This window comes from Nesoenas mayeri (assembly GCF_963082525.1).
Source record: "Nesoenas mayeri genome assembly, chromosome: 29".
Taxonomy (NCBI): domain Eukaryota; kingdom Metazoa; phylum Chordata; class Aves; order Columbiformes; family Columbidae; genus Nesoenas; species Nesoenas mayeri.
Genome location: NC_137561.1, coordinates 54,682 through 82,463, shown reverse-complemented (window position 1 = coordinate 82,463; position 27,782 = coordinate 54,682). Strand labels below are relative to the sequence as shown.

The following is a 27,782-nucleotide window of genomic DNA, read 5'->3' as shown; positions in this document are numbered from 1 at the left end:
TTGAGGACCCGTCATGGTGGTGGATGGAGCGAAAAGTGTCACCATGGCTTGGGGACAAATGGATGGTGATTTTCACCACTGGGTTGGGCTTTTGGGCTAAACTAGGGTGATTTTTGCACCAAAATATGGTGGGTTTTGCGCCAAAACACGGTGATTTTTGCACCAATACAATTATCGTACAAATGGAGAATCGGGCGTCGCAACCTCATTTATCGACTTTATTTTTACTGTTTATTTTTACTGCGAATTGGGGCAATAAATTTATTGGTGATAAACGCATTAGGGAGCACTTTTGGGGCCAAAAATGCTACATTTGGAGCCGGGGAGGGTGTTTAAAAGCCCCAAATGCCCCAAAAATACCCATTTGGAGAGGCCTTGTCTTCCCAACAGGCCCCGTTGCCGTGGCAACGCCGGCTGGTTGCCCTCACCCAAGATGGACGCCAGGGCGTCACCCTCGGGCGCCATCTTGAGCGGAGCTCCGCCGGCGGCAATGGGGGAGGCGGCGCCATTTTGCCGGCCGCCGCCATGTTTCTTCTCGCCCTGCCCTGAGGGCGAGGCCGCCATTTTGGAAGCGGGCACCACCCCCCAACCAGGGGACCCCGAACCCGCAGGCCCCCGAATTAACGGTTTTTCAGTCCAATTTTTGCCCGACTTCAGGATTTTTTAGCACGACGCTGTGAAAAACAACCCCCCAAAAAGCTTCAGGCCAGGGCTGCCCCCCCATTCCCTATAGGAACCGCCCCCCATTCCCTATAGGAACTGCCCCCCATTCCCTATAGGAACTGCCCCCCCATTCCCAATAGGAAACGTCCCCCATTCCCTATAGGAAACGTCCCCCTCCATAGGAATCAACCCCCCTTCCCTATAGGAAACGCACCCCCATTCCCTATAGGAATGGGGGTCCCTCCATAGGAACCGCTCCCCCGCTTCCCTATAGGAACCGCCCCCCAATCCCTATAGGAACCGCGCCCCCATTCCCTATAGGAACCGCTCCCCATCCCCTATAGGAAACGCACCTCTTTCCCTATAGGAGTCGCACCTCTTTTCCTATAGGAATCGATTCCCATTCCCTATAGGAACCGCCCTCCAATCCCTATAGGAAACGCACCTCTTTCCCTATAGGAGTCGCACATCTTTCCCTATAGGAATCGACCTCCATTCCCTATAGGAACCGCGCCCCCACTCCCTATAGGAACAGCCTCCCCATTCCCTATAGAAACCGCCCCCTGCATAGGAACGCCCCCCCCCCCCCCCCTTCCCTATAGGAATCGACCTCCTTTCCCTATAGGAACCGCCCCCCCCTTCCCCATAGAAACCGCCCACCCCCGTCACGGTCCCATAGCCCCACCCACAACTCCCAAGACCACGCCCCCTCCTCTCCCACCCACCAATCACGCCGCGCCCTCAGCCCCGCGCACGCGTGGCCACGCCCCTAACCCCTCCCACCTCCCCCCTCAGTCGGCCGGCGGCGCCGGCGCAGAGTGGATCGGTGGTTCCGCGCTCGTCCTCCGGAGCCGCCATGGAGGCGCCGCCCGCTCCCCCCGCCGTCCCGCCGGCTCCCTGCACCGCCGCCCGCAGCCTGCAGGACGAGCTGACGTGCCCAGTGTGCCTGGAGTACTTCAACGACCCCGTACTGGTAGCCGAATGCGGCCACAACTTCTGCCGGGCCTGCGTGACCCAGTGCTGGGAGGACTCGGCGCGGCGCCTCTGCTGCCCGCAGTGCCGGGAGCCGGTACCGCAGCGGCTCTTCCGCCCCAACCGCTCTCTGGGTAACATCGTCCATATCGTGCGACAGCTGGGTTTGCCGCAAGGTCTCGCTGAGGCTCCCCCGGGGCCTCCCGCTCCGTCTCCGCCGCTTCCCGCCGCCGTCCCGTCGGGGCCTCCGCGGTGTCCGCGGCACGGGGAGCCGCTGCGGTTGTTCTGCGTGCAGGATCGCCGGGCCGTCTGCGTGGTGTGTCACCTGTCCCGGGAGCACCGCTCACACACCGTGCTGCCCGCCGAGGAGGCGGCCCACGCAGCGGAGGTGAGGGGGGGACAGCCCCGGGATTGGGGGGCGCGGGGTTATGGGGACCAGCCCCCTCCCCCTTGGCTTGGGGGTGCGGTAGGAAGAGAGATGGGGACCCCCCCTTGGATTGGGGGGGATGGCAGAGAGATGGGGACTCCCCCTTAGATCCCTTGGATTGGGGGGGGCAGAGGGGTGCAGGGATATGGGGACCTTCCCCAAGAATTGGGGGAGTGAAGGGAGATGGGGACCCCCCCCCATTGGATTAAAGGGAGTATCAGAGAGATGGGGACCCCCCCTTTGGATTAAAGGGAGTATCAGAGAGATGGGGACCCCCCCTTTGGATTAAAGGGAGTATCAGAGAGATGGGGACCCCCCCCTTGGATGGAGGGGGTGAAGGGAGATGGGGACCCCCCCTTGGATTAGGGGGGATGGCAGAGAGATGGGGACCCCCCCTTAGATCCCTTGGATTGAGGGGGCAGTAGGGACACCCCTCTGGAGGTGCAGGGAGATGGGGAGCCCCCCCCCTTGGATTTGGGGGGCCAGTAGGGACACCCCTCTGGGGGTGCAGGGATATGGGGACCCCCCCCTTGGATGAGGGGGGAGTGAAGGGAGATGGGGACTCCTCCCATGGATTGTGGGAGTGAAGGGAGATGGGGTCCCCCCCTTAGATCCCTTGGGTTGGGGGGGCAGTAGGGACACCTCTCTGGGGGTGCAGGGATATGGGGACCCCCCCTTGGCTTGGGGGTGCGGTAGGAAGGGAGATGGGGACCCCACCCCTTGGTTTGGGGGAGTGAAGGGAGATGGGGTCCCCCCCTTAGATCCTTTGGATTGGGGGGGCAGTAGGGACACCCCTCTGGAGGTGCAGGGAGATGGGGACCCCCCCTTGGATGGGGGGGGACGGCAGAGAGATGGGGACCCCCCCCCTTGGATTAGGGGGGGTGAAGGGAGATGGGGACCCTCCCCTTGGATTGGGGGGGATGGCAGAGAGATGGGGACCCCTCCTTGGATTAGGGGGGATGGCAGAGAGATGGGGAACCCCCCTTGGATTAGGGGGTGGCAGAGAGATGGGGACCCCCCCTTTGGATTAAAGGGAGTATCAGAGAGATGGGGACCCCACTTTGGATGAGAGGGGGTGAAGGGAGATGGGGACCCCCCCCCCCCCCTTGGATTAGGGGGGATGGCAGAGAGATGGGGACCCCCCCTTGGATTGGGGGGGATGGCAGAGAGATGGGGACACCTCTTTGGATTGGGGGTGCAGTAAGGGACCCCCCAGAATGGGGGACACCCCCCCAGCCGGATTGGGGGGGGCAGTAAGGACACCCCATGGGAGGGGAGTCCCTTGGGTGCAATAAGAACCCCCTCTTACATAGGGGGGTACAAAAGTGACCCCATTTAACCCCCAGACTAAATACGCAACAAAAACCCTTCAACCCCCACAAAACCACCGCAGAGACACCCCCCCCCCCCCCAGGCCGCTTTCCCGCTGGGATTAATTACTAATTACTAATTAAGAGGCGGTTGGAGCGGCCTCGTTTTCGCCCGAGGAGGAAGAGGCCAAGCTGCCGGATGGGGCGGATGTTGAACGTCGCGCTGCATCCTGGGACCCTCCGCTTGCGTTTTCCGCTCGTTAATCCCGTTTTGGGCTTTTTTAACACCAAATTGTTGCCCCTCGGGGGGGCGGCTTGTGACCCCCACCCCCTTTTTTTCTGCCCTTTTTGGTTAATTGGCTGAAATTCTTCGTTAGCGCCGGGGGTGGAGTTTGAGTGGCTGGGTCAAAGCGGCGAAATCTCTGCGGCTTTGGGGTTTATTTCTAATTTATAGATCTCTATAGATTTATGAATTATAGACTTACGGGTTTATAAGTTATCGATTTACAAATTATAGATTTATAATTTACATATGGATTTGGACCTTATAGATTTACAAATGAGAGGTTTGCAAGTTATAGATTGACAAGTTATAGATGTAGAGATTTATGAATTATGGATTTATAAGATATAGGCTTATAAGATATATAGGCGTGTAAGGTAAGATATAGGCGTGTAAGGTAAGATATAGGCGTGTAAGGTAAGATATAGGCGTGTAAGGTAAGATATAGGCTTGTAAGGTAGGTATAGGCTGGTAACGTATAGGCTGGTAACGTATAGGCTGGTAACATATAGAGTTATGGGTTATGGTTAGAGTTATGGATAGTAAGGTAGGTATAGGCTGGTAACGTATAGGCTGGTAACGTATAGAGTTATGGGCCTATAAGTTATAGATTATAGACTTACAGAATTAGAAATTACAGATGTACAAGTTATCGATTTACAGATTGATGACTGTATTTCTTTATTATGATTATTATGATTTCTTTATGGTGTATGGGATTATGGTGTATTTCTTTATTATGATCCACGTATTTAAGCCGGGCCTAACTAACTAAGCTGGGCCTAACTAACTAAGCTGGGCCTAACTAAGCTGGGCCTAACTAAGCCGGGCCTAACTAAGCCCCTTTTCTGCGCAGGAGGTGCCGCAGGAGCAGCTGAGCTTCATGCGCAAAGGCTGCGAGGAGGCCAAGGCCGAGCAGGAGCGCCGCAGCGAAGCTTTGCTGGTAAATCCCTCCACATTTTGGGGTAAACCACGAGGATTTGGGGCTCGCCGGGGGAAGGGGGGGGTTTGCATTGGGTGCGTTTCACGCTTCCTCAACCGTTTTCCCCGGATCTGTCGGCATTCCAGAAGCAGACGGAGCAGGAGCGGGAGAAGGTGGTTTCCGAGTGCCGGGAGCTGCGCGCGTTCCTGGAGGAGAAGGAGCAGGTGCTGTTGGGGCGGCTGGAGCAGCTGCAGCGCGAGGTGACGCGGCGCAGGGACGAGGCGCTCGAGCGGCTGCTCGATCAGATGACCCAGCTGGACAAACTGCTGCAGCAGAGCGAGGACGGAGGGACGGCGGCGGCCGACGGCGCGGTGAGGGATGGGCACCAAAAATGCCCTTGGTGGCACCAAAAATGCCCTTGGAGGCACCAGAAATCCACTTGTGGGACCCAAAATCCCCTTGGTAGGGACCCAAAAGGCCTTGATGGGGACCCAAAATCTACTTGTGGGACCCAGAAGGCCTTGATAGGGACCCAAAAGGCCTTTGGAGGGCCCCAAAATCCACTTGTGAGACCCAAAGGCCTTTGGAGGGGCCCAAAATCCCCTTAATAGGGGCCCAAAGTCCACACAATAGGACCCCAAAGTCTCCTTGGTAGGGGCCCCAAAGTCCCCTTGGTAGGAACCCAAAGTCCACTTGGTAGGGGCCCAAAAGGCCTTGATGGGGCCCCAAAATCCACTTGATAGGGACCTAAATTGCCCTTGGTAGGGGCCCCAAAATGCCCTTGATAGGGACCCAAAAGACCTTGGTAGGGGCCCCAAAATGCCCTTGGTAGGGACCCAAAATGCCCTTGATGGGGACCCAAAAGGCCTTGATGGGGACCCAAAAGGCCTTGATGGGGACCCAAAATCCACTTGGTAGGGGCCCAAAAGGCCTTGATAGGGACCCCAAAATGCCCTTGATAGGGACCCCAAAATGCCCTTGATAGGGGCCCAAAAGGCCTTGGTAGGGACCCAAAAGTTCTTGATGGGGACCCCAAAGTCCCCTTGGTAGGGGCCCCAAAGTCCCCTTGATAAGGGACCCAAAATGCCCGTGGTAGGGACCCCAAAGTCCCCTTGATAGGGCCCCAAAATCCACTTGTGGGGGCTAAAAATGCATTTGGAGGGACCCAAAATGCCTTGATAGGGACCAAAAATCCTCTTTTGGGGACCAAAATGGGTTGAGGACCCAAAATGCCTTTGGAGGGACCCAAGATGCCTTTATAGGGCCCCAAAATCCACTTTTTGAGGCAAAAAATGTGTCTATAGGGACCAAAAATTCACTTGAGGGTTGAGACACAAAAATGAGCTTAAAGTGGCGAGTTTTGGGGTTTTGTGCTGATTTTGGAGTTTCTTCTTCTGTTTTGCAGGTTGTGGCTCCAGTTGGTGGCAGGTGAGGAACCCAACGTTGAACTGGGAGAATTGGGAGGACTGGGAGGGGTCCCCCAAACCAGTGGGGACTGGGATGGGTCCCATAAACCAGTGGGGACTGGGAGGGGTCCCATAAACCAGTGGGGACTGGGACGGGTGCCCCCAAACCAGTGGGGACTGGGAGGGGTTCCCCCAAACTGGGAGGGGTCCCCCAAACCAGTGGGGACTGGGACGTGTCCCCCCAAACCAGTGGGGACTGGGACGTGTCCCCCCAAACCAGTGGGGATTGGGGGGGTCCCTCAAACCAGTGGGAACTGGGATGGGGCCCCATAAACCAGTGGGGACTGGGAGGGGTCCCCTAAACCAGTGGGGACTGGGAGGGGTCCCTCCAAACTGGGATGGGTGCCCCTAAACCAGTGGGGACTGGGAGGGGTCCCCTAAACCAGTGGGGACTGGGAGGGGTCCCCCCAAACTGGGATGGGTCTCCCAAACCAGTGGGGACTGGGATGGGTCCCCCCAAACTGGGAGGGGTCCCCCAAACCAGTGGGGACTGGGAGGGGTCCCCTAAACCAGTGGGGACTGGGAGGGGTCCCCCCAAACTGGGATGGGTCCCCCCAAACCAGTGGGGACTGGGAGGGGTCCCCTAAACCCTCTAATTGGTTAAATTATCCCCATTCCCAGCTGGATCTTGTCTCTAATTAGTTAATTATCCCATTCCCACCTGGATCCTGTCCCTAATTAGTCAATTATCCCATTCCCAGCTGGATCATGTCTCTAATTAGTTAATTATCCCATTCCCACCTGGATCCTGTCTCTAATTAGTCCAATTATCCCATTCCCAGCTGGATCCTGTCCCTAATTAGTTAATTATCCCATTCCCAGCTGGATCCTGTCTCTAATTAGTTAATTATCCCATTCCCACCTGGATCCTGTCCCTAATTAGTCAATTATCCCATTCCCAGCTGGATCATGTCTCTAATTAGTTAATTATCCCATTCCCACCTGGATCCTGTCTCTAATTAGTCCAATTATCCCATTCCCAGCTGGATCCTGTCCCTAATTAGTTAATTATCCCATTCCCAGCTGGATCCTGTCTCTAATTAGTTAATTATCCCATTCCCACCTGGATCGTGTCTCTAATTAGTTAATTACCCCATTCCCAGCTGGATTTTCCCCCCAATTCAATTATCCCCATTCCCACCTGTATCCTACCTCCAATTAGTTATTTATCCCATTCCAGCTGGATCCTGTCCCTAATTAGTTAATTACCCATTCCAGCTGGATCCTGTCTCTAATTAGTAATCACTAATTAGTTAATTACCCCTTGCAGCTGGATCCTGGCCCAGCCGGACGCCGGTTTCTCGGACCTGGAGAAGAAGCTGAAGAGTTTTGCCCAGAAGAGCTCGGTGCTCAAGGAGGTTCTGCTGGAGTTCAAAGGTCAGCCCCAAAATCCCCCTTTTTCCACCCAAATCGCCCTCCGATCTCATTTGTGTGTAAAATTAACCAAATATCGGTGTTTTCCCTCTTTTTTTATGCAGAAAACCTGCGTTTCGAGCTGGAAAACGACACAGGTGAGGCCTGGAAATGCAGATCCACCGAGGGGCCCCAAAATCCCTTTATAGGGTCTAAAAACACCTTTATGGCCCCAAAATCCCTTTAAAGGGCCTAAAAATCCCTTTATGGGCGCAAAAAATCCCTTTGTAGGGTCCAAATTGAATTTATAGGGCCCAAAAACCCCTTTTATAGGCCAAATATCCCATGATGGCCCAAAATCCCTTTATAGGACCCAAAATCCCTTTATAAAGACCCAAAATCCATTCATGGATCCCAAACCGGATTGATGACGCCCAAACCGGATTGATGGCGCCCGAGTTGAATTGATGGCACCCAAACCAGATTGATGGCGCCCGAATTGAATTGATGGCGCCCAAACCGGATTGATGGCGCCCAAACCGGATTGATGGCGCCCAAACCGGATTGATGGCGCCCAAACCGGATTGATGGCGCCCGAATTGAATTGATGGCGCCCAAACCGGATTGATGGCGCCCAAACCGGATTGATGGCGCCCAAACCGGATTGATGGCGCCCGAATTGAATTGATGGCGCCCAAACCGGATTGATGGCGCCCAAACCGGATTGATGGCGCCCGAATTGAATTGATGGCGCCCAAACCGGATTGATGGCGCCCAAACCGGATTGATGGCGCCCAAACCGGATTGATGGCGCCCGAATTGAATTGATGGCGCCCAAACCGGATTGATGGCGCCCAAACCGGATTGATGGCGCCCGAATTGAATTGATGACGCCCAAACCGGATTGATGGCGCCCAAACCGGATTGATGGCGCCCGAATTGAATTGATGGCGCCCAAACCGGATTGATGGCGCCCGAATTGAATTGATGGCGCCCAAACCGGATTGATGGCGCCCAAACCGGATTGATGGCGCCCAAACCGGATTGATGGCGCCCGAACTGGATTGATGGCGCCCGAACTGGATTGATGGCGCCCGAACTGGATTGATGGCGCCCAAACTGGATTGATGGCGCCCAAACTGGATTGATGGCGCCCAAACTGGATTGATGGCGCCCAAACTGGATTGATGGCGCCCGAATTGAATTGATGGCGCCTGAATTGAACTTATGAGGCCCAAACTGGATTGGTGGCGCCCGAATTGAATTGGTGGCGCCCGAATTGAATTGGTGGCGCCCGAATTGAATTTATAGGACCCAAACTGGATCGATGGCGCCCGAACCGGATCGATGGCGCCCAAATTGAACGTAAAGGCCCCAAATCCCTTTATAGGGCCCCAAAATCCATTAATGTGGCCTCCGAAGGGATTTTTAGGCCCTAAAACTGGCCTAACCCTCCCCCTCCCCCACCCCTCGCATCGTTAATTCTGTCCCAATTATTTAATTGTATTTATATTTGTAACATCCATCAGGCGATCTGTCCCTGGACCCCGAGACCGCCAACCCCTATTTGGTCCTATCGGAGGACAAACGCAGCGTCCGTCTCCGCGGGGCCCCCCAGGACGTGCCCCCCAACCCCAAACGCTTCGATTTCTCCTTCTCAGTGTTGGCCAACGAGGGTTTCTCCTCAGGCCGCCATTATTGGGAGGTGGAAGTTGGCGATGGCGAGAGTTGGGTCCTTGGCGCCGCGCGCGAGTCCGTGCGGAGGAAGGAGAAGATCGACTTCGCCCCCGAGGAGGGGATTTGGGCCATTGGGTTAAACTGGAAAGGGAAGAATTGGGACCAGTATCAGGCTTTTACGTCCCCGGAAACGCCGTTATCGTTGTGCGAACGCCCGCGCAAAATTGGCGTCTATTTGGATTACGAAGGCGGTTGGGTGGCGTTCTACAACGCCGACAATATGGCGCCCATCTTCACCTTCACCGCCGCCTTCTCCGAGAGGGTTTTCCCCTTCTTCTGGCTCTTCTACGTGGGGTCGTCCCTCTCTCTTTGTAATTAAAGAGGCGTTGTTAATTTTCCCGCCTTTTTTGGGCGCTCTCGCTTCGCCAGAAACGCAACCCAGTTTCAGCCATTTTCCCTCGTTGGCCTCGCGGTTCATTTTCTGTCGTATTTACGAGTTTTTGCTTTGATTTTCTGTCACAAATTTCGAGTCTTTTTCTTTGGGACGTGACTTCACGTATTTTTGGTTCCTTTTGTTGGGATTTGTGTGGAAAATGGGGCGAAAAAGCCGCTTTTTGGGGTTATTTTACCCACCCCACCCGCCATTTTATGGCTTCTCAAGGGGCCTCATTTTTCTGTCAAATTTACCCATTTTGAGCCTTTTTGTGTTAATTTTTCTGTCACAAATTTAAAGTCTTTTTTTGGGGACGCGACTCCACATATTTTGGGTTCATTTTGTTGAGATTTGTGTGGAAAATGGGGCGAAAAAGCCGCTTTTTGGGGTTATTCATACCCACCTCACCCGCCATTTTTTGGCGCCTCAAGAGGCTTCATTTTTCTGTCAAATTTACCCATTTTGAGCCTTTTTGTGTTAATTTTTCTGTCACAAATTTAAAGTCTTTTTTTTGGGACGCGACTCCACATATTTTGGGTTCATTTTGTTGAGATTTGTGTGGAAAATGGGGCGAAAAAGCCGCTTTTTGGGGTTATTCATACCCACCTCACCCGCCATTTTTTGGCGCCTCAAGAGGCTTCATTTTTCTGTCAAATTTACCCATTTTGAGTCTTTTTGTGTTAATTTTTCTGTCACAAATTTAAAGTCTTTTTTTGGGGACGCGACTCCACATATTTTGGGTTCATTTTGTTGAGATTTGTGTGGAAAATGAGGCGAAAAAGCCGCTTCTTGGGGTTATTTGTACCCACCCCACCTGCCATTTTTTGGCGCCCAAACCCGTGTGAGATAAAAGCGACGAAAAAGCCACTTTTTGGGGTGAAAAAGGGGGAATTTGGGTTTTTTTGGGGAGGGGGTGATCCCGGCCAGGCCGGAACGTCGCGAATTTTGGGGATTTTGGGGAAATTTGGGGGGAAACCCATGATTTTGGGGGCGATGCCGCGATTTGACCCCGCGAGGCTGTTCCCTCCCTGTGGCTCTTTAGTGCGAAATAAAAGTTGCTGTGCGAAAATAATAAGTAAAAAAACCCGAAAATCCTGTGATTTGGTGCTTTTTGGGGGCATTTTGGGGTTTTTTTGGGCCCTTTTTAGGGGCTTCAGGAGCTGCTTTGGGGGGGATTTTGTGCCTTTTTGAGGGGATTTTGGGACCATTTTAGGGGGATTTTGGGCCTTTTTGAGGGGATTTTGGGATAATTTTAGGGGCTTTTGGTGCTTTTTGGGCCTTTTTGGGTGTTTTTGGGGAGATATTTGGGCCTTTCTGGGTTTTTTTGGGCGTTTTGGGGGCGTTTTGGGGGCATTTTGAGGCCTGTTTGGGGGATATTTGGGCTTTTTGAGGGGATTTTGGGACCATTTTGGGGGATTTTTAGGATTTTGGGGAGATTTTGGGGGCTTTTGGTGTTTTTTGGGCGTTTTTGGGGAGATATTTGGGCCTTTCTGGGTTTTTTTGGGGCTTTTTAGGGGTATTTTGGGGCATTTTGAGGGGAATTTGGGGCCATTTTGGGGGATTTTTGGGCCTTTTTGGAGGTTTTTGGGGAGATTTTGGGGCATTTTTGGGGGATATTTGGGCCTTTTTGGGGGATTTCAGGGCATTTTTGGGATTTTTGTGACTTTTTGAGAGTATTTTGGGCCTTTTTTAAGGGGTTTTTGGGACTTTTTGGGGGGATTTTGGGGCATTTTTGGGTCTTTTGGGGATGATTTTGGGACTTTTGGGGGGTTTTTGGGGCCTTTTTGGGGGAGTTCTGGGCCATTTTGCATCTTTTTGGGATGATTTTGGGCCTTTTAGGGGGATTTTGGGGCATTTTGGGGGGATTTCGGGGCCTTTTTAGGGGGATTTTAGGGCATTTTTAGGGGATTTTGGGTTTTTTGGGGCCATTTTGTGGGAATTTTTGGGGCCTTTTTGTGGGAATTTTTGGGGTCTTTTTGGGGAGTTTTGGGGCCATTTTATAGGGAGATTTTTGGGGAGAATTTTGGAGCATTTGGGAGGTTTCAGAACCTTTTTTGGGGGTTTTGAGACTTTTTTGGGGATTTTGGGGTGTTTATAGGGGATTTTGGGCCTTTTTTTGAGCCTTTTTGGGGGAAATTTGGGGCCTTTTTGGGAGATTTTGGGGCCTTTTTTGGGTGATTTTTGGAGCCTTTTGGGGGGTTCTGGGCCCTTTTGGGAAGATTTTGGGGCCTTTTGGGGGTGATTTTTGAGGCTTTTTTTGGGGCCTTTTTGGAGGGATTTTGGGGCCTTTTTGGGGGGATTTTGGGCCTTTTTTGGGCTGTTTTTGGGCCTTTTGGGGGGGGTTTTGGGGGCTTTTGGGCCCGTTTTGGGGCCTTTTTGGGAGGATTTTGGGGCCTTTTGGGGAGATTTTGGGGCCTTTTTGGGAGGTATTTGGGCCTTTTTGGGGGTTCTGGGGCCTTTTTGGGGGTTTCTGGGCCTATTTTGGGTTTTTTTGGGGGCTTTTGGGGAGGATTTCGGGGGTTTAAATATGGGGTGAGTGATTTTTTTAATAATAATCAATGGAATAAAATAACATTTAATGAATAAAATAACATTTAATGAATAAAATAATATAAAGAGGTTGGAATAAAAGGCTGAAACCGCCGAGATTTTGGTGCCGAAACCGCCGAGAATTTGGTGCCGAAACCGCCGAGATTTTGGTGCAGAAAAGGCCGATTTTGGGGCAGAAAATGCCAACTTTTAGTACGGAAAACGCCGATTTTGTTGCAGAAAACGCCACTTTTTGTGAGGAAAATGCCAATTTTGGTGCGGAAAACGCCAATTTGGGTGCAGAAAATGCCCATTTTGGTGCAGAAAAGGCCAAGTTTGGTGCCGAAACTGCCGATTTTGGTGCAGAAAATGCTTATTTTGGTTCAGAAAAATTCCAATTTTGGTGCAGAAAACGCCTATTTTGGTGCAGAAAACACCAATTTTGTTGCGGAAAACACCAATTTGGTACAGAAAACCGCCAATTTTGGTGCCAAAATCGGCTGATTTTGGTGCTGAAAACGCCAATTTTGGTGCAGAAAACACCAATTCTGCTGCTAAAACCGCTGATTCTGGTGCTGAAAATACCAATTTTGGTGCAGAAGACGCCCATTTTGGTGCTGAAAATGCCAATTTTGGTGCAGAAAATGCTGGTTTTGGTGTGGAAAATGCCAATTTTGGTGCGGAAAACGCCAATTTGGGTGCAGAAAACGTCAATTTTGTGAGGAAAACACCAATTGCGGTGCCAAAATCGGCCTATTCTGGTGCTGAAAACGCTGATTTTGTTGCTGAAAACGCCAATTTTGCTGCGGAAAACGCTGATTTCGGTGCTGAAAATGCCAATTTCAGTGCAGAAACGCCAATTTTGGTGTGGAAAACGCCAATTTTGGTGCAGAAAACGCCAATTTTGGTGCAGCAAACGGCACATTTTGTTGCGGAAAACGGCGTTTTTTGGCGGGCAGGGGTCAGAGGGCGCCGTCCGTCTGTCCGGCCGCCCCCCCGGGGTGGCTCTTGCTCTTGTGTGCGGTGACGTTGTCGCGTTTCTCGAACCTCTTGCCGCAGACGTCGCAGGCGAAGGCGTAAGAGGCGGCGGCGCCATGTTTGCGCATGTGCCAGTTGAGAGACGCCTTCTGGCGGCACGTGAAGCCGCACACCTCGCACCTGCCAAAAATGGGGCGAAAATGGGGAAAATAAGGGATTAGTGATATGGTTTGGGGGGGGAAATGGGAATATAGGGGGTGGGGATGGGGTTTGGGGGGAAAAAATGGGGAAAAAATGGGGTTTGAGGGGGGAAATGTGAAGGGATTAGGGATGGGGATTGAGAGCAGAGTGTGAGGTAAAAAGTGTAAAATAAAGGGATTAAAGATGGGATTTGAGGTGAAAAATGTAAAATAAAGGGGTAGGGATGGGGTTTGGGGGGAAAATGGGGGAAAAAGGGGGAAAAAAGGGGGAAAAATGGGGAAAAAAGGGGAAAAAATGGGGTTTGAGGGGGGAAATGTGAAGGGATTAGGGGTGGAGATTGAGAGGGAAATGGAGATTAAGAGCAGAGTGTGAGGTAAAAAATGTAGAAAAAGGGGTTAAAAATGGGATTTGAGGTGAAAAATGTAAAATAAAGGGGGTGGGGATGGGATTTGGGGGGAAAATGGGGGAAAAATGGGGAAAAAAGGGGAAAAAATGGGGTTTGAAGGGGGAAATGTGAAGGGATTAAGGATGGGGGTTGAGGGGGAAATGGGGATTAAGAGCAGAGTGTGAGGTAAAAAATGTAGAAAAAGGGGTTAAAAATGGGATTTGAGGTGAAAAATGTAAAATAAAGGGGGTGGGGATGGGGTTTGGGGGGAAAACGGGGGAAAAATGGGGAAAAAAGGGGAAAAAATGGGGTTTGAGGGGGGAAATGTGAAGGGATTAAGGATGGGGGTTGAGGGGGAAATGGGGATTAAGAGCAGAGTGTGAGGTAAAAAGTGTAGAAAAAGGGATTAAAAATGGGATTTGAGGTGAAAAATGTAAAATAAAGGGGGTAGGGATGGGGTTTAGGGGGAAAATGGGGGAAAAATGGGGAAAAAGGGGAAAAAATGGGGTTTGAGGGGGGAAATGTGAAGGGATTAAGGATGGGGGTTGAGGGGGAAATGGGGATTAAGAGCAGAGTGTGAGGTAAAAAGTGTAGAAAAAGGGATTAAAAATGGGATTTGAGGTGAAAAATGTAAAATAAAGGGGGTAGGGATGGGGTTTTGGGGCAAAAATGGGGAAAAAGGGATGGGGTTTGAGGGGAAAATGTGAAGTATTGGGATTAGGGATGGGATTTGAAGTAAAGAAAATGAAAAGGAGGGATCAAAGTCAAGATTTGAGGTGAAACAGAAAGGGATTAAACCCAGGATTTGAGGTGAAACAAAGAGATTAAACCCAGGATTTAAGGTGAAACAAAGAGATTAAACCCAGAATATGAGGTGAAACAAAGAGATTAAACCCAGGATTTGAGGTGAAACAGAAGAGGATTAAACCCAGGATTTGAGGTGAAATAGATGGCATCAAACCCAGGATTTGAGGTGAAACAAAGAGATTAAACCCAGGATTTGAGGTGAAATAGAACAGGATTAAACCCAGGGTTTGAGGTGAAATAGATGGGATTAAACCCAGGATTTGAGGTGAAATAGACGGGATTAAACCCAGGATTTGAGGTGAAACAGAAGGGGATTAAACCCAGGATTTGAAGTGAAACAGAAAGGGCTTAAACCCAGGATTTGAGGTGAAACAAAGGGATTAAACCCAGGATTTGAGGTGAAACAAAGGGATTAAACCCACTGCAGCGGCTTCTCGCCCGTGTGGATGCGCCGGTGGATCAGGAGGTTGCTGCTGGTGCGGAACGGGCGGGCGCAGAACTCGCAGATGTAGTCGCGTTGGTCTGCAAAACAGCCCAAAAATGGGGGTCAGGGGGAATTTTCATGTAATTTTGGTGAAATTTTGGAAATTTTGGTGAAAATTTGGAAAATTGTAAATTTGGGGGAAATTCGACAAGTTTGGTGAAATTTTTAAAGATCCGTAAAATTTGGTGACATTTTGGAAAGTTGGGAATTTTAATGTAATTTTGGAACATTTGGAACATTTGGTGAAATTTTGGAATTTTGGTGAAAATTTGGAAATTTTGGTGAAAATTCAGAAATGTTGGTGAAATTTTGAAAGTTTGGGGGGAAATTTGTAATGTTGAAAATTCGGTGGGAAAACTTGTAAATGTTGAAAATTTGGGGGGAAATCCATAAATTTCGAAAATTTTGGGGGGAAATCTATAAATTTCGAAAATTTTGGGGGGAAAATTCGCCAATTTTGGGCATTTGGGGGGCAAATTTGGTTGAATTTTGGCTGTTTTGGGGCCCCCTCACCGCTGTGCAGCTTCTCGTGCTCCTTGAGGTGCTTCTTGAAGTTGAAGGATTTGCCGCAGCCGGGTTGGGAGCAGGTGAAGGTTTTCTGGTGCACGTGTTGGTACTTCTGGTGGTGCTGCCGCGTTTTGGGGCGAAAAACAGCAAAATTGGTAAAAAAATTGGCATTTTTAGGACCTATTTCCCCCCCCGTTTCGTCCTCGAGTTCCTCACATTGAGATATTGGCGGTTGGAGAAGATTTTGCCGCAGCCGGCGAAGTCGCACAGGAGGATCTCGCGTTTCGCCGCCTTCCTGAGAGGAAAAAGAGGGGAAAAGCACCATTTTTGGGGAAAAAACACCGTTTTTGGGGAAAAAAACACCGTTTTGGGCAATTTGTTGCCTCACAAAATCAGTGTTTCTTGCCCGCCCCCCAAAAAAATGGGGTTAAGGAAATTAAAAGCGTTTCAGGAGGAGATGAAGCCTCGTTAATTTGATTATATTATTAAAGTAAATTTGCTTCAAACTCACTTAAAACTCACTTAAAGATCACTTAAAGATCACTGAAAACTCATTTAAACCTCACTTAAAACTCACTTAAAAGTCAACTCACTTAAAACTCACTTAAACCTCACCTAAACCTCACTTAAAACCTCACTTAAAACTCAATTCACTTAAAACTCACTTAAAGATCACTTAAAACTCACTTAAAAGTCACTTAAACCTCACTTAAAACTTAACTCACTTAAAACTCACTTAAAGATCACTTAAACCTCACTTAAAACTCACTTAAACCTCACATAAAACTCACTTTAAGATCACTTAAACCTCACTTAAACCTCACTTAAAACTCACTTAAAGATCACTTAAAACTCACTTAAACGTCACTTAAACCTCACTTAAAACTCACTTAAACCTCACTTAAACCTCACTTAAAACTCACTTAAAGATCACTTAAAACTCACTTAAAGATCACTTAAACCTCACTTAAAACTCACTTAAAGATCATTTAAACCTCACTTAAAGCTCACTTAAAGATCACTTAGAACTCACTTAAAACTCATTTAAACTTCACTTAAAACTCACTTAAAGATCACTTAAACCTCACTTAAAACTCACTTAAAACTCACTTAAAGATCACTTAACATTCTAAAAACTGAACTAAATGACCAAATTAACCTGATTCTCTTGGAGCCGATCTGCGCCGCGTCCTCGTCGCCCGCCTGCGCTTGTCGCCGGCACCTGAAATTGGGGGAAAACCCCCCAAAATGAGGCAAATTTTAGTCCCCGAGCACCAAGTCCTCACCCAGTGTCAAAAATGGAGTCGCCTTGGTCGTTATCGGGTCGTCCCCGACTAAGATTTGATGTTTCTTGGCCCCAATGTCCCCAACGCGACTCACCCGAGGCGTCCGAGCTTCTCCTCTGGGCTGGGCTCGCTTAGGCCAGGCTTGCTTAGGCTGGGCTCGCTTAGGCCGGGCTCAACCGGCGGCTCCTCCTTGACGACTTTCTTGCGGGTTCTCGGTTGGTTTTGTCGGCGTTTGGGCTGCGAGTCGCTGCGGGAGGAGATGTGAGATGATTGGATGTGGTGGGACGTGATAGAACAATGTAGGACGTTGGTTGGACACAGTTGGCCGTGGTAGGACATTGGTTGGCCATGGTAGGCCATTGGTTGGCCATGGTTGGCCATGGCTGGCCATGGTAGGACATGGGTTGGCCATGGTAGGACATGGCAGGCCATTGGTTGGCCATGGTTGGCCATGGCTGGCCGTGGTAGGACATGGGTTGGCCATGGTAGGACATGGCAGGCCATTGGTTGGCCATTGGTTAATGTGGTTGGCCATGGTAGGCCATTGGTTGGCCATGGTAGGCCTTGGTAGGTCATGGTAGGCCATTGGTTGGCCACTGGTTGGCCATTGGTTAATGTGGTTGGCCATGGTTGGCCATTGGTTAATGTGGTTGGCCATGGTTGGCCTTGGTTGGCCATGGTAGGACATTGGTTGGCCATGGTAGGCCATTGGTTGGCCATTGGTTAATGTGGTTGGCCATAGTAGGCCATTGGTTAGCCACTGTTTGGCCATGGTAGGCCATTGGTTGGCCATGGTAGGCCATGGCTGGCCATGGTAGGACATTGGTTGGCCATGGTAGGCCTCGGTTGGCCATTGGTTGGACACAGTTGGTCATGGTAGGACATTGGTTGGCCGTGGTTGGCCATTGGTTAATGTGGTTGGCCATGGTAGGCCATTGGTTGGCCACTGTTTGGCCATGGTAGGCCTTGGTTGACCATTGGTTGGCCACTGGTTGGCCACAGTAGGCGATTGGTTAATGTGGTTGGCCATGGTAGGCCTTGGTTGGCCATGGTAGGCCATTGGTTGGCTACTGGTTAATGTGGTTGGCCATGGTAGGCCATTGATTGGCCACTGGTTGGCCATTGGTTGGCCATGGTAGGCCATTGGTTGGCCATTGGTTAATGTGGTTGGCCATGGCTGGCCATTGGTTGGCCATGGCTGGCCATTGGTTGGCCATTGGTTAATGTGGTTGGCCATGGTAGGCCATTGGTTGGCCACAACTGGCCATGGCTGAAGGTGATTGGCCACGGTTGACCCCAGCAGGACCCTGATTGGCTGCGGCCGGACCTCACCTGCCAATGGCTGGCTGGTAGTTCTCATCGCGTGGGTCATCGGCGTAGGCGAGATCATCACTGACGTCATTACTGATGTCATCGTTGACGTCACCACCGATGTCATCGCAAACACCATCATCCTCCCGCGGCTCCGCCCCCTCGGCGCTGCAGGAACCCGCTTGTTAATTACAGGAACCCCCCCGTTAATTACAGGAACTCCCCCTTAATTACACTTAAAACTCATTTAAACCTCACTTAAAGATCACTTAAACCTCACTTAAAACTCACTTAAACCTCACTTAAGACTCACTTAAATCTCACTTAAAGATAATTTAAACCTCACTTAAAATTCACTTAAAGATCACTTAAAACTCACTTAAAGATCATTTAAACCTCACTTAAACCTCATTTAAAAATCACTGAAAACTCACTTAAACCTCACTTAAGACTCACTTAAAACTCACTTAAACCTCACCTAAACCTCACTTAAAGACCATTTAAACCTCACTTAAACCTCACTTAACACTCTAAAAACTTAGGAACCCCCCCGTTAATTACAGGAGCTCCTCGTTAACCCCATGAGGACCCAACAGAACCTTCCGGAGAATCCGCGGGTGCCACCAACTCACCTCCCGTCCCCGTCCAGCGGCGGCTCCGGGGGACCTGGGGGGGGACACGAGGGAGTGGGTTCATACACCTGCTGGCCAATGAGAAGCCCAGATTGGGGTGGGCGGGGCTTAGGGGGGGGGACCCTGAGGGACCTGGGGGGGGACACAAGGGGGTGGGTTCATACACCCGCCGTCCAATGAGAAGCCCAGATTGGGGTGGGCGGGGCTTGGGGGGGACCCTGGGAGGGGACACGAGGGGGTGGGTTCACACACCCGCTGTCCAATGAGAAGCCCAGATTGGGGTGGGCGGGGCTTGGGGGGGGGACCCTGGGGGGGACACGAGGGGGTGGGTTCATACACCTGCTGGACAATGAGAAGCCCAGATTGGGGTGGGCGGGGCTTGGGGGGGGACCCTGGGGGGGACACGAGGGGGTGGGTTCATACACCCGCCGTCCAATGAGAAGCCCAGATTGGGGTGGGCGGGGCTTGGGGGGGGACCCTGGGGGACCTGGGCGGGGACACAAGGGGGTGGGTTCACATGCCCGTCATCCAATGAGAAGCCCAGAACGGGGTGGGCGGGGCTTGGGGGGGGGGACCCTGGGATTGGGGGGTGACGCAGCTCCAAGGGTTGAAATTTGGGCTGCAAACCAGCCCCAAAGTCTTAATTTTGGGGTGAAATCCACTCACCGGCGTCATTGGTGGTGACACCAATGGTGTCATCTCGCGGTTCGTGTGATTGGGCGGCCGAGCGCCCCCCCGGTGTCCTCGGGGGTGATGTCATTGGTGATGTCATTGAGGCGCCAGGAGAAGCTGTGGCCGGCTCCACACGCCCACTGCAGTGACCCCACGGGCTGTGGGGGGCCCGGGGGCGGCTGCACGGCCGGGACGCAGGCGCACGAGCGCCCGTGGCCGTGGGACAGGGCGACCAGGCGCTGCAGGGACCACGGGGACGGCGCGGCTGGAACACATATAGAGCAATGGGGCATAACTGGGGGGGGGTTGGGATTTTGGGGGGATTTGGGGTTTTGGGGGGATTTGGGATTTTGGGGGGATTTGGGATTTAAGATCAAAATTGGAAATTTAATGAAAAAATTTGTAATTTTGGGGGAAATTTGTAATTTGGGGGGAAATTGGAATTTGGGGGAAATTTGGAATTTAAGATAAAAATTGGACATTTTAGGAGAAAATTGGAAATTTTAGGGGAAATTCTGAAATTTTAGATTAAAAAATTGAAATTTGGGTAAATTTGAAATTTTAGGGGGAAATTTGGAATTTTTGGGGGGAATTTGGAATTTTGGGGAATCTGAAATTTTGGGGGAAAGTTTGAAATTTAAGATCAAAATTGGAAATTTAAGGAGAAAATTTGAAATTTTAGAGGAAAATTGGAAATTTAGGGGAAATTGGAAATTTGGGGGGAAATTGGAAATTTAAGATGAAAATTGGAAATTCTAGAAGAAATTTGGAATTTTGGGGGAAATTTGGAATTTAAGATAAAAATCAGAAGTTTAACATAAAAATTGGAAATTTTAGGAGAAAATTTGAAATTTTGGGGGAAATTGGAAATTTTAGGAGAAAATTGGAAATTTTAGGAGTGAGTTTGAAATTTAAGATCAAAATTGGAAATTTTAGGGGAAACTTGAAATTTTGGAGAAAATTTGAAATCTTGGGGAAATTTGAAATTTTGGGGGAAATTCAAAATTTTAGGAGGGAGTTTGAAATTTAAGATAAAAATTGGAAATTTTAGGAGAAAATTTGGGGGAAATTTGAAATTTGGGGGAAATTTGAAATTTTAGGGGAAATCTGAAATTTTGGGGGAAAGTTTTAAATTTAAGATAAAAATTGGAAATTTTAGGAGAAAATTGGAAATTTGGGGAAAATTTAGAATTTAAGATCAAAATTGGAAATTTTAGGAGAAAATTGGAAATTTTGGGGGAAATTTGAAATCTTTGGGGGAAAATTGAAATTTTGGGGGAAAATTGAAATTTTTGGGGGAAAATTTGGAATTTTGGGGGAAAATTTGGAATTTTGGGGAAATTTGAAATTTAAGATAAAAATTGGAAATTTTAGGGGAAACTTTGAAATTTTTGATAAAAAATTGAAATTTTGGTAAATTTGAAATTTTAGGGGAAATTTGAACTTTTGGGAGAAAATTTGAAATTTTAGTGAAAATTTGAAGTTTTAGGGGCAAATCTCAAACTTTCGGGGGAAATCTAGAATTGTCGTGAAAATCCAAAATTTTAGCAAAGCCTCCAAATTTTAATGAAAATTCAAGTTTTTCGCAAAAACTCAAAATTTTAGGGGAAACCACAGAATTTTAGGATAAAATGTGAAATTTAAATTTCAAATTGGGGGTGGGCAACTTGCTCAAAGTGGCTCAAACATCTCCCCCCAAATTTCAATGATCTCCCTCAACTCTTCCCCAAATCGCCCCCATTGTGGTTCATGTTTCTCTGGGATCTTCTCTTTGCCCAAACCCACTTGTTTTAGCCCCAAAATGTGGGGCCACGTACCTGGGGGCCCGGCCGAGGAGCTGAACCTGTGGGAAAGGACACAATTAAACTGGGTTTAGTGGGTTGGGGGGTTAAAGGGGTTTGGGGGATCCAATGGGTTTGAAGGAGTTTTTAAGGGGGTTTTAAGGAGGTTTTTGGGGTGGGATTAAGGAATTTCTAAGGGGTTTGAGCCCCAGTCCGGACCAGTTGAGCAGGAACTGGGCCAGCTGGGAGTGCAGCGTGAAGCCCAACTGGTCCTTGAGGCGGCACCAGCGCTCCAGGTGCCCCCCCAGGCGGATGCGGCAGCGGCTGCGACGAGCGTCCAGTTCCCGGCGGCGCTGGCGGCGAGACAGCTCGGGGGGGACCTGGGGACAATTGGGGACAATTGGGGCACATGGGGAGATGGGGGACGAGCAGGGAGCTGGGGGGATATAGAGACGCTGTCGTTATAGAGGGACATGAGGGTACAGAGACATATGGGGGGACATGGGGAGGATCAGGTGGGGATGGGGGGACATGGGGACAATTGGGGAGACGGGGGATGAACAAGGAGCTGGGGGGATATAGAGACATTGTGAAGATGGAGGGACATGGGGGGACAGGGACATATGGGGGGACATGGGGAGGGGTCTAAGGGAGGATCAGGTGGGGATGGGGGGACGTTGGGAATACGGGGGACATGGGGACAATTGGGGCACATGGGGATGTGAGGGATGAGCAGGGAGCTGGGGGGATATAGAGACGTCATTATGGAGGGACATGGGGGGACAGGGACATATGGGGGGACATGGGGACAATTGGGGACATTGGGAATATGGGGGACATGGGGCCACAGATAAGGAGGGACAGTTGGGGACATGGTGTGGGGGGGTATCTAGAAGAGGGTCAGGAAGGGACATGGGGGGACACAGGAACAGGCTGAGGGGCACAGAAGGGACGGTGTGGAGGTGACACCTGGGGACATGGGGATGGTGCAGCTTCATGGGGGGGAGGGGGGAACAGGACACACAAGGGGACATTGGGAGAAGGATCATGGCGGGGGACACCGGGGTGCCCGGGGACACAACGTTGAACACGCTCCCACTTCCCGCCAACAGAAACCCCGCCCCCCTCTAAGCCACGCCCCCTCCTCCAAACCTCCCGCCATTTCTCCCCGGAGGCCCCTTACATTCCACCCCCCCACCACCTCCCGTCACCACCGCGGGCCCGGTCCCGCCGCCGGGGCCTTAAAACGGCCGCTGCGGCGGCAAAGGGAAACCTAGCGGGAAAGGCGAAGCCCGAAGCCCCCGCCCACCCCCCCCGGTGGGCGCCCAGCGCTGCCGCCCACCCCCCCTACCTGCTCGGCCACGCTGCTCTCCATAGCCGGCCGATGGGCCCCACCGGCGGCCGTGCCCCTTTTAAGAGCCGAACGCGCCTCCGCTGAGGCACCGGGGCAAGATGGCGGAGGCCCCGCCCACTCCTCGCTACGCGCATGCGCACAACGCCCCGCCCCCAAAGCAGGCGGGTTTGGCGCGGGCGGTAACGGGAGGTGTGTCCTGGCAATTCCCTAATTTGGGGCTTTTGGAGGGAAAATGTTCGCGCCTGGGCGAGCGGGGCGTTTCCCGCGCGATTTGGGGGGGGGGGGGGGGAAGCGGCGCGTAGACACGAGTTCGAGATCCGGTAGCAACAGAACCCGACACCAAGACACAAATCCCATTCTTTTGGTTTTGTTTTAAGCTTTGTCGTATATTTCGTTTTTTACACTTTTTTTAATGTACATTTTTACTTTTACCTGTTTTATTTTTTGTACTTTCGTTTTTATTGTTGTATGTTCTATATTGTTTGGTTTTCTACTTATATTAGTTCCTATATTTGATTTACATTTAGGGTTTAATATCTATTTTTAACCTTATTTTTAATTTCGTATTTTCTGTATTATTTTTTGTTTCAACTTCGCCTTTTTTACTTTATTTTCTAATTTTTCAATTTATTTTTAATTTTCCTTGTGTATTATATTTTAAAATATATTTTTAAATATTTTTAATCTTCACTTTCATTTATTTTTATACTTTAATTTTTATTTTATATTTATTGTTATACTTTTATATTTAATTTCTCCTCTTAATCCCTGCTTTTAATTTCTACTATTTAATTCCAATTTTTGGGAGTTATTTATATTTTTAACCTTTGTACCTTTATCTTATTATTTTTCTCTTTAGACTTTAATTTGGTTTCGCGATTTGATTTGTACTTTTTCTCCCATTTCCCGCCGTGTTTGGGCAGCAGCTCCAGATTTATTCATCCATTATTATTAGATTTATTAATCCATTATTAATTATGATTAATTCCTTAATTAATTTCTTATTCACGTCTATTTCCCACCTCACGCTTCCCCCAACCGACCAACACGCAGCAAACCCACCTCCCTAAGGAAGAACCTGATTGGCCACCGCGCTGCGCCACGCCCCGCCCCACCGGGCGAGCGGACCTGATTGAGAACCGACGCAGCCACGTGGGAACACCGCCCTCCCCCCCCCCCCCCCCGCCTCGGTCCATGCGGGTCGCGCCCCCTTGTCCCTCGGTGCAGCTCTTTTCGTGATTGGGCGCGACCCGCCCCCCCCAATTCCATTCTCAATCCTTTTTATTCCCTTTTTTATTCATTTTATTTACCCCTCAGCTCCCATTATCACTTCGCCCGCCCCTCGGTGACTCTATGAACCCACCCCGGTGTTTTCAATGCTTTATTCACCCCCCCATCCACCTCCTTCCACCGGTCCCTCGGCGCATCTCCAGCCGCCTCCCCTCCCTCATCCCCCGGGCGCAGCTTGAGCGCCGCTCTGCCCCCCCCCCACCCCGTCGGCGCAGCTTCCAACACCAAGACACAGCAGCCACCCTCGTTCGCAGCTCTTTAAACCCCCCCGTGACCAGCTCCTCTGCTGACCCCCCTCCGGTGGCTCTTAAAAGAGCCTTTGTGTTCAAGCTTCACCGCTCCATCCACCGCTCTAAGCCTCGCCGTCCACCGCCGCCGCACCCCCGGTCTCCTCCGCTCCCAGAGCCGCTTTCCCCGGGGGCCTCTTCGGCTTCTTCAACCGCTGCGCCGAGGCTTTCACAGCGCGCCTCAGCCCCTTCTTCTTCCCGGCGGGGCGCCGCCGCGGTTCACCGGCCGCCCCCCCGCTCCTCCCGGCTCCCTCCACTCGCTCCTTACCGATGCGGAACGACCCGGCGACGCCGCTGCCCGTAACCCGCCGGAGGAGCCCTTTGCTGAGCAAAGCGCCGATCGCCGCCTTCAAGCGGCCGCTGTTGCGCGCCACGTCGTATCCCTCAGTGGCGAGCGCCTTCTTAATGAAAACCAACGAGGCGCCTTTCCGCGCTGTACAAGCGGCGACAGCGCGGAGAATAAGCTGCGACAACGAGGAGCGGCCGCGCTTCTGCGGTAGCGGTACCAGCGCCGTCGAAGCCGCCGGCGGTAAAAGGCGCCTTCGGCGCGGCATGGCCGGGGCGCCGCGGCTGCTCCGCCCGCTCCGCTGAGCTCCTCCCCGCTCCGCTGCCAACCGCCGACTGCCGCGTAGCGCCCCCCCGCGGCGCCTTATATAGCCCCGCGGCGCACGTAGCCGCGTGACCGTGCGTCGCGCTCGTGCTGCTCCGCCCCCTGGCGGACGCAGGCGAGTCGCCCCGCACGCAGCGCTCGCTGCTGCGCTTCCCGCCGGCGCCAAAATGGGCTTTTCTCGCCCTAAAAGGCGGGTGTCTCCCGCAAAATGGGAGCCGCCGGGGTGGCGTTGATGCCCTGCCGTGGTTCTTCGGGTTCCTGCGGCCAAGCCCGTGTTAAAAACCAGCTCCTAACACCCTGAAAATTGCCCTAGATACCAAGTGGAAGCCAATTGCCCCAGAAAGCCCCGCACTCTCAGCGCCCCACAAACACTTGACAACCAAAAATCAAAATTTAAACAATACATAAATATCAGTCTGTTCATATACATCCACATAGCAAAAATAAAGCAGAAAAAGTTTTTTTCTGGAGCGTATTTATGCTTAGGACAATGGCGGCTTCTCCTGCTGCTGCTGCTGAACTCTCTTGCAGGCTGAGATCCCTATTGGAAAGGACCAAAAAGTGCCTGAATGGAGCAGAAATTTAACACGAAGTTTGTGTTTTATTGAAGTCTTGGTGTAAATATTTCCCAGGAAACACCTGCTTTAAAAATAAAGGGAAAAAAGGAAAAAAATAAGAGGCATTTCAGGGTGTTTTTTTGCCTTTTTTCCCTCTGCTGTTACTACTAAAGATTAAAGTTTCTGATTAATTTTGGTTGGGTTCCCCCTGTTTCACCCCGTCCCTCGTTGCAACTCAACGCTCCCCCATGAGTGTGAATAGAAGCCAACGGCATCACAAACGCCGCCTCCCATTGGCCGCCGGACGCGCTGAGGCTTCCTATTGGCTGCCGAGATCAACCAATGAGAGTGGACCTTTGCGATCCGCTCTGGCGCGACGGAGGTGCCGGTGAAGCCGGGTCTGTTAACGGGACTTGGGGGGGGGACCCTTGTAAAGGGACAAAAAAACCTGTAAAGAGACAAAAAAACCTACGAAGAGACAAAAAAAACCTGTGAAGACAAAGCCCTGTAGGAAAAAAAATGATAAAATCCTGTGAGGAGACAGAAAATCCTCTGAGAAGACAGAAAATTCACCCGATAAATCCTGATTCTGTGACTCTGAGTTGAGAGCGCGGGAAAAAAGGCGCGCCAAGGCGAGGCCACGCCCCCCACCAGTCAGGTCCTCGGCGGGGTGGGGGGGCGGTCATGTGACGCGGCCGCAATGGCTGCGCCCACGCTGCTGCGCGCTGTCCGCTCCGCGTCCCCCCGCTATTTGGGGTCCCCCCGGGGTAATTTGGGGACCCCCCGGGCCCGGAGCAGCGGGGCCGCCCCCGGGGATCCCCCACGGGACACCGAGCGGACGCGGCTCCGCGCCCGGGAGCACAAGGAGAAGCGGCAGCGGCTGCGGAGGGACAGGGAGGAGCGGGGCAGCGGAGAGCAGGTGCGGGACTAGGGGGACTGGGGACACTGGGAGATGAACTGGGGACACTGGGGGACACTGGGAGATGAACTGGGGGGACTGGGAGGTGAGTTGGGGGGCAACTGAGCGGGACTGGGAGATGAACTGGGGACACTGAGGAACACTGGGAGATGAACTGGGGGGACTGGGAGGTGAACTGGGGACACTGGGAGATGAACTGGGGACACTGGGGGGCACTGGGAGATGAACTGGGGGGCTGGGAGGTGAGTTGGGGGCAACTGAGGGGGACTGGGAGGCAACTGGGGACACTGGGGGACACTGGGAGGTGAACTGGGGACACTGGGAGATGAGTTGGGGGCAACTGAGGGGGACTGGGAGGCAACTGGGGACACTGGAGAACACTGGGAGGTGAACTGGGGACACTGGGAGGTGAACTGGGGACACTGGGAGACGATGAGGGGCAATTGGGGGGGTCTGGGAGGCAACTGGGGACACTGGGAGATGAACTGGGGGGACTGGGAGATGAGTTGGGGGGCAACTGAGGGGGCTGGGAGATGAACTGGGGACACTGGGGGACATTAGAGGCAACTGGGGACACTGGGGGACACTGGGAGATGAACTGGGGACACTGGGGAATACTGGGAGATGAACTGGGGGGACTGGGAGGCAACTGGGGACACTGGGAGATGAACTGGGGGGACTGGGAGATGAGTTGGGGGCAATTGGGGGGACTGGGAGGCAACTGGGGACACTGGGGGACACTGGGAGATGAACTGGGGACACTGGGGAATACTGGGAGATGAACTGGGGGGACTGGGAGGCAACTGGGGACACTGGGAGATGAACTGGGGGGACTGGGAGATGAGTTGGGGGCAATTGGGGGGACTGGGAGGCAACTGGGGACACTGGGGGACACTGGGAGATGAACTGGGGGACACTGGGAGATGAGTTGGGGGCAACTGAGGGGGCCTAGGAGGCAACTGGGGACACTGGGGAACACTGGGAGGTGAACTGGGGACACTGGGAGATGAGTTGGGGGCAACTGAGGAACACTGGGAGGTGAACTGGGGACACTGGGAGGTGAACTGGGGACACTGGGAGGTGAACTGGGGACACTGGGAGACGATGAGGGGCAATTGGGGGGGTCTGGGAGGCAACTGGGGGCACTGGGAGATGAACTGGGGACACTGGGAGATGAGTTGGGGGCAACTGAGGGGGACTGGGAGGCAACTGGGGACACTGGGGGACGCTGGGAGATGAACTGGGGGGACTGGGAGATGAGTTGGAGGCAACTGAGGAACACTGGGAGGTGAACTGGGGACACTGGGAGGTGAACTGGGGACACTGGGAGGTGAACTGGGGATACTGGGAGACGATGAGGGGCAATTGGGGGGGACTGGGAGGCAACTGGGGACACTGGGAGATCAACTGGGGACACTGGGAGATGAGTTGGGGGGCAACTGAGGGGGCTGGGAGATGAACTGGGGACACTGGGAGATGAACTGGGAGGACTGGGAGATGAGTTGGGGGCAACTGGGGGGGACTGGGAGGCAACTGGGGACACTGGGGGACACTGGGAGCTGAACTGGGCACACTGTGGGGGACTGGGAAGTGAACTGGGGACACCGGGGGGGACTGGGAGATGAACTGGGAACACTGGGGGCAACTGGGAGACAACTGGGGAGAGCTGGAGGGTTTTGCAGATGA

General features: G+C 51.9%; 3 protein-coding genes across 3 annotated transcripts; 1 reads left to right on the top strand and 2 right to left on the bottom strand.

Annotated features, from left to right (window-relative positions):
- The first annotated feature begins 1,470 nt into the window (after positions 1-1,470).
- On the top strand, positions 1,471-10,588 carry LOC308050597 (E3 ubiquitin-protein ligase TRIM7-like). The gene is made up of 7 exons (XM_080360759.1): positions 1,471-2,023; positions 4,512-4,598; positions 4,724-4,948; positions 5,983-6,005; positions 7,314-7,420; positions 7,522-7,554; positions 8,926-10,588. The coding sequence occupies exons 1-7, from the start codon at positions 1,520-1,522 to the stop codon at positions 9,450-9,452; spliced, it is 1,506 nt and encodes a 501-aa protein (XP_080216885.1). The 5' UTR covers positions 1,471-1,519; the 3' UTR covers positions 9,453-10,588.
- Positions 10,589-12,134: 1,546 nt separating this feature from the next.
- Positions 12,135-22,579, bottom strand: LOC308050601 (zinc finger protein 692-like). The gene is given in 13 exon segments (XM_080360763.1): positions 12,135-13,193; positions 14,829-14,928; positions 15,404-15,518; positions 15,614-15,692; positions 16,557-16,619; positions 16,778-16,930; positions 18,016-18,162; positions 18,627-18,660; positions 19,293-19,362; positions 19,364-19,563; positions 21,116-21,141; positions 21,299-21,459; positions 22,431-22,579. Coding segments are annotated over 13 exon segments (1,368 nt in total). The 5' UTR covers positions 22,455-22,579; the 3' UTR covers positions 12,135-12,997.
- Positions 22,580-24,004: 1,425 nt separating this feature from the next.
- Positions 24,005-24,672, bottom strand: LOC308050599 (histone H1.5-like). Its single transcript, XM_080360761.1, has one exon. It carries the CDS (start codon positions 24,562-24,564, stop codon positions 24,076-24,078), a length of 489 nt encoding a protein of 162 aa, XP_080216887.1. The 5' UTR covers positions 24,565-24,672; the 3' UTR covers positions 24,005-24,075.
- Positions 24,673-27,782: the final 3,110 nt, after the last annotated feature.